Genomic DNA, 6,222 nt, shown 5'->3' with positions numbered 1-6,222 from the left:
TGGATGACCCCCTCCCCTCCTTCCACCCCCTCTGTCCCACCTGATGCTCCTGTACCCTGGTACGTTTATCTGCCAGTCCTGTCCCTCCCTTAGCCAGGTTTCTGTAACGGGTACAATTTCCCAGTCCCACATACCTATCCACACCCTGAGTTCATCAGCCTTCCCTGTCAGCCCTCTTGCATGGATATAGATGCAATTTAATCCACTAGGTAATCCTCGCTCCCTGTCACATTCCAGTCTGACCTGTCTCTTCAAATTCCTCTTTCTGATTTCTGTCTCTCCTTGAGCCTCACACTTGCCTCCCTGCTGTCGAGGATCCCACCCCCCTGCCAATCTAGTTTATACCATCTCTTGGAGCATGAGCAAACCTGGCCACCAAGATATTGGTCCCCTTCCAGTTCAGGTGTAACCCGTCCCTCTTAGACAGGTCACCTCTGCCCCAGAAAAGATCCCAATGATCTCCAACTCTGAATCCCTGCCCCCTGCACCAATTCTTTAGAGACATATTCATCTGCCGTCCAACGGCACAGCGCTCTCCCCCACTCCTTATATGCTTTAGTTAGAGGGGGGGGGAAGGAGGGAGCATAAGTTTAAGGGGGGTAAATATTTTCTGGGGAAGCAGGGCATTACGATGCTGAAGGGATGGGAGAAAGAGATCGCAGGGGGGAAGAAAACTTGGGGGAGAGAGGGAACATAGGGATGATGGGATAAAGAGAACATGGGGGAGGGAAGACAGACAGCAGGGGGAGGGGGAAAGGAGATCACAGGGAGGAGACATTGTAGGGAAGAGAGAGCATGCTGGCAGGGGGAAGAGGGTGTGGGTGGGGGAGAGGAGGGCATGGACCAAGGGGGGAAAGAGACCACGGAGAGGGGGGAGAAAGAATAGCGTGGAGAGGGGGGGAAGAGAGTGCAGGGATGGGAAGAGGAGAGAGCAGGAAGGTGGGAGAAAGGAGAGTGCAGGATGTTGGGTAAAAGGAGAGTGCAGGGAGTGGGGAGAAAGGGAATATTGTGGGGAAGAGAGAGCACAGGGAGGTGAAAGAGTGTGTGGGTGGGGGAGAGGATCTCACAGGGAAGTGGAGAAAGAATGCTGAGTGTGGGAGAAAGGATAGCCTGGGGAGGGGGAGAGAGAAAACAGGGAGGGGAAGAGGAATGTGCAGGAAGGGAGGAGACAGGAGAGTGTAGTCAGGAGGTTCTGAGGAGATCATGGAGAACTGGGGAAAGAGAGTGTTGAGAGATGTGAGACAGGAGAGTGTGGAGAGGGAAGAGAAAGGAAAGTGTGGAGGGGGGGGAGAAATGAGAGAGCTGTGAGGGGGAAGAAAGGAAAATGTGGGGAGGGGTGAATGAGAGTGTGAGGAGTGGGTGAAGTACAGTATGGGAAGGGGAAATGTAGCAGTCCCCTTGGCAGCTAAAACATCAATGGACACGGGCAGACATATCCCCAAAAACTTACCCATCAAACAATGGAGGGCCAGGACAGAAAGGCACTGGGGCCTGCGACACAACAAAACCATCAGGAACAAACCATCCAAACGATTGACAATGTCTCAGACTATTAATGGATTCTCCTGATTGGTCAGAACTCTCAAGCATTCCGAGAAACCATCGAGAAAGGAACAAAAACAGGATTCACCTGCAGATGGATTTCTGAAATCTTCTGGAGGTGTTCTGAGGAGACCAGCACAGCCAGGGGCAGAGACCAGCACAGCCAGGGGCAGAGACCAGCTCACCAACCAGAGACCAGCTCACCAACCAGAGACAGGCTGACCACTCAGGGACGAGCTGAGCAACCAGAATCAAGCTGATCTTCCAGACAGAGATTAAGGGAGAGAGAAAGAAGCTTCGCAGACCCAGAGACACAGCCAGAGAGAGAGAGGGGAGGGAGAGACTGCATAAATCACCAAGTGATTCAGGACTTAAGCGGTCAAAAAGGATTAGTCTGTAATTTAATACAGTATGTCTGTAATTAAAGGATATTGTAACATGGTTCCTAATGAAGAAGGGACTGTGTATATTGGTATTAGCTTATTTTTGTAATGATTTGACCTTTCCAGTATTAGGGGACACCTGCTCAGATTCATTCAGAACATTCCTGTTGAAGTTGTTGAACTTGTTTTAAGGAGGAACTAGGTGGAAGTAGGTACTGCAGATGCTGCAGATGAGAGTGAAGATTAGAGTGGTGCTGGAAAAGCACAGCAGTCAGGCAGCATCCGAGCAGCAGGAAAACCGATGTTTCGGGCAAAAGCCCTTTATCAGGAATGATATTGGGAGCCTCGGGTGTGGAGAGATAAATGGGAGAGGGGTGAGGCTAGGGAGAAGGTAGCTGAGAGGGCAGTAGGTGGATGGAGGTGGAGGTAAAGGTGATAGGTCAGAGAGGAGGGTGGAGTGAACAGGGGGAAGGAAGATTGACAGGTCATGAGGGCGGTGCTGAGCTGGCAGGTTGGAACTGGGGTAAGGTATCGGGAGGAGAAATGAGGAAAGCGGTGAATCCACATTGATGCCATCGGGCTGAAGGTTTCATCCTGTGGCCGAATATTTCAATTCGCTCTCGCACTCTGCTGATGACGGGCCTCATCTATCGCCACTCCCTCACCATCCGATGCCTGGAGGAATAACGTCTCATCTTCCGTCTTGGGACCCTTCACTGTGTAAGAAGAATCACATTTCACTCAGTGAGTGAAATGTTCTTGTATAAAGAGGGCAGCTCCTACCCTAGAGCACAGAAGGACAGCTCAGAGACATATGTTCACACTTGGAATGAACTGTCTCGATGCCGCATCAATTGAAATAATTTGTCAAAATTCACACAACACCAGGTTCTAGTCCAACAGGTTGAACGTGTCCACCCCAGTCAAACACCAGCACCTTCACATCATGAAATAGGGTGTGATCTCGGGATAGGGCTCATGGTGTTTGAGTGGACAGCGTTATTGCTGGCAGATTCCAGATTCTGCTTTTGTTATTTCATTATCATGTAACCCCCCTCTGTAATCAGGATTACACTTGTTATTGTAATGGGTTTGTTCATTTCCAGAAATGTGAAAAACAGCAACAAAGCCGAGCAATGCTGTCACCTCGATCTCCCCAAGGAGCTTCCACACAGTATAAGGCAGCGTCTCTGGGAATGCATCAGCTCAGAGTCTCAAACAAGGAGCTTGTCAGCTACCTGAAGGGGCAGATCACCTCACACAGAAAAATGCATCGACCAATTGATCACGTGGAGAAGGTGTTCTACACCATCCTTGCTGTTACTGGCATCCCAGGTACGGTGTTATGACAGTTGAAGTTGTTTTAATCGGCTGCTGATCTTCTCTCTGGCTTTACCATTTGAACAATAACACCTCCAGCTCACTGACTGGTCAGACCCCGGGACAGTGACAGCAATTCACTGAGCAGCATTCTCAGTCCAATTCTCCACTGACAAAGACTCCCAACTTCACTGCTTGCTGCAGCATTTTCTGATCTCAGTGTTGTGTCATCTGTTCCAGTTCCATACGGTTTGAAGGTATGAGGAGAGGTCAGGCAGGTTAGTTCTGAAGAAGTGTCACTGGACCCGAAACGTTAACTCTGTGCTCTCTCCCACAGATGCTGCCATATCTGCTGAGCTATTCTTGTTTTCATTTCGTAAACGAAACCTGGATGATGGAGAATTTTGAAATTTAAGGGATGATCTGAATGTAGACTGACAAAATAATAAATGAAAAGATAACCTATTTGCACTGTTTGGAGATTCCAGAACGAAGGACCGTAGTCTGAGACTGAGGACTGAGAGCGTTTAGGAGAGATGTTAGAAAGCTCTTCTATGGACAAAGGATGGGAAAGGTTTGGAACTCTCTTCCACACACAGTCAGGGATGCTGCATCAGTTGGGAATTTTCCCTCTGAGATTGTTTTTTTATTTTTGCAAAGCAAAGGAATTGAAGGATTTGCACCTTATTTTGATTTGGAAAGCTTCATCTATAATCCCCTCTGGAAGATCTCTACTCCTCACATTCTTTGGTCAGGAGATTGAAATTTTGACAGATTGCCCTCCTGGTCCCTCCACATTGAGATGTTGGCGGGTAGATTTGCAATTTAAATATCACAGTAAATCTAAAACTCACACATTGTCATGAAGGGAGTCCTGCATGCTCTGTTGTACTGCCCTTGTGTAAGAAACATGGTGCAGTTCTGTTTGAAATCTCACACAGGTTCTGGTGACCTGTTTTATAATCCTGCCATGGCTCTGATCAGGATTAAGTCCAATTCCAGGATTAGGGGATAACTGTTTCTCTGGAGAAGGGGAGAGTTTGGATTATTGACATTCCAATGACTGAGTTGGGATCGAGGTTTCTAATGGATTTCTGGACCTTACCTTGCAACCAAACAAAATCATAGACTTCCTTCTGCTCTCCTAGAGGGGCTGTGAGCTCAGTATCTGTCCAAACTCCAGAATCTTGAGAGTGACTGGGCTGGAGGACAATCTGAAGTGAGTATGAAAGTCTGAAAATTCAAACTCACTCACCTCCAACCACTTCCAGTCACACAGTGCACAAGGTTGTGTTGGTAAAATCTTATTGTTGCTCTCTCGGTAGGGTGTATTTCTGATCAATAATTCACTGTTTCTTTTCCCATTTGTCTCCCACAGTAAATTTGCTGGCAGTTGCAAACTTTTCCAGGCAAAAGTGTGGTATTTCACCTTGCACTACCCTTTACCTGGTGATTATGGCAGCTGCCGATCTGATGGTCATTATTACTGAGGTTATATTGTGGAGATTACCTTTCTATTATTACCTGCAGTCTTTCCTGAACATCACTCCTGTGTGCAGTGTTATTGGGGCACTGTCTCGTGCTGCCACGGACTGCTCTGTCTGGTTCACCGTCACTTTCTCCTTTGACCGATTTGTGACCATTTGTTGTCAGAAGCTGAGAACAAAATATTGCACTGAGAAAGCTGCGACTGTGGTTCTGGCAACAACCTGCACATTGTTCTGTCTGAAAAACATCCCCTTCTATTTTGAATATGAGCCTGTGAGGATAATCAACAATGTGCCATTCTACTGTATAACAAAGTTAAGCTACTTTACTGAGACTTGGTGGGTGATATTAGATTGGCTCGATACAGTTTTTACCCCTTTACTGCCATTCGTTTTAATTCTGTTGCTCAATGCTCTGACAGTCAGACACATTTTAGTGACCAGTCAAGTCCGGAAGAGGCTGAAAGGTGAGAGCAAAGGAGAGAATCACAGAGACCCAGAGATGGAGAGCAGAAGGAAGGCTGTGATTTTGCTCTTCACCATTTCTGGGAGCTTCATCCTCCTGTGGTTAATGAATGTTGTAGATTTCTTATGTTATCTCATTCAAAGAATCAATCCTGGTGATTACTCGCCTTTTCTATATCACTTCAGTGCAGTTGGTTACATGTTGCGGAACCTAAGCTGTTGCACAAACACATTTATTTATGCAGCAACATTGTCCCAGTTCAAAGCGAAGATCAGTAACGCAGTAAAATACCTGGTTACACAAATTTCTTGTAGTGTGAATAAATAACACTCCTCTGTGAAGCCCAAAGGAGAGTCCTATCTTTTCCAGACCCTGAAATGATATGTTTTTGATTCACTCGTGGGATGTGGGTATCACTGACTGAGTCTGTAGTTATCCCCCATGCCGAATTGCCCCTGAGAAGGTAATGCTGAGCTGCCTGTAACACTGATGGAATGACAATATATTTCTAAATCAGGATAGTGAGTGACTCAGAGGGGAATTTGAAGGGGGTGATGTTCCCATCTATCTGCTGCCCTTGTCCTTCGAAGTGGAAGTGCTCGTGGGTTTGGAAGGTGCTGTCTGAGGATCTTTGGTGAATTTCTGCAGTGCACCGTGTCGATGGTAAACACTGCTGCTACTGAGTGTCAGTGATGGAGGGAGGGGATGTCTGGGGATGTGGTGCCAACCAAGCGGCTGCTTCATCCTGGATGGTTTTTTTTCTGGTGGCAGTTGGAGTGGGAGGAGCGACAGCGAGGACCTGAGGGACAACGGGAAGGTCAATTTAAACGGATATAAAGGTTTACCTCTTATATAGGCGGAGCACACACTGAGCACGAGCAGACACGGGACTGTTGGGTAAGTACGGCTTTATATTTGGGCAGTTGCTTTCCCCCAAACACGACTCGGGAGTGTCTCCAAACCGTCTTCCTCCTCTCACCAAAACAAAAGGGGTCTGTGCCCCAATCGGTAAGTTGACTGGTTT

General features: G+C 47.4%; 1 protein-coding gene across 1 annotated transcript; it reads left to right on the top strand.

The window, feature by feature from the left end:
• The first annotated feature begins 3,025 nt into the window (after positions 1-3,025).
• Positions 3,026-5,773, top strand: LOC122544414 (putative G protein-coupled receptor 139). Its single transcript, XM_087982812.1, has 2 exons — positions 3,026-3,260; positions 4,624-5,773. Exons 1-2 carry the CDS (start codon positions 3,062-3,064, stop codon positions 5,523-5,525), a joined length of 1,101 nt encoding a protein of 366 aa, XP_087838938.1. The 5' UTR covers positions 3,026-3,061; the 3' UTR covers positions 5,526-5,773.
• The last annotated feature ends 449 nt before the right edge of the window (positions 5,774-6,222 follow it).

Source organism: Chiloscyllium plagiosum, unplaced genomic scaffold (assembly GCF_037043375.1).
Source record: "Chiloscyllium plagiosum isolate Xiang-an unplaced genomic scaffold, Cpla_swu_hap1 HiC_scaffold_44, whole genome shotgun sequence".
In the NCBI taxonomy this organism is placed as follows: domain Eukaryota; kingdom Metazoa; phylum Chordata; class Chondrichthyes; order Orectolobiformes; family Hemiscylliidae; genus Chiloscyllium; species Chiloscyllium plagiosum.
Note: the sequence above shows the minus strand (reverse complement) of the source record. Positions and strands in the feature narration are given on the sequence as shown.

What these genes read in the sequence shown, in the direction of transcription:
- LOC122544414 (XM_087982812.1), top strand. Translation starts at nt 3,062, where the DNA reads ATGCTGTCACCTCGATCTCCCCAAGGAGCTTCCACACAGTATAAGGCA. An exon ending in TGCTGTTACTGGCATCCCAG is followed by an intron (nt 3,261 to 4,623) that starts GTACGGTGTTAT and finishes TGTCTCCCACAG; the next exon opens with TAAATTTGCTGGCAGTTGCA.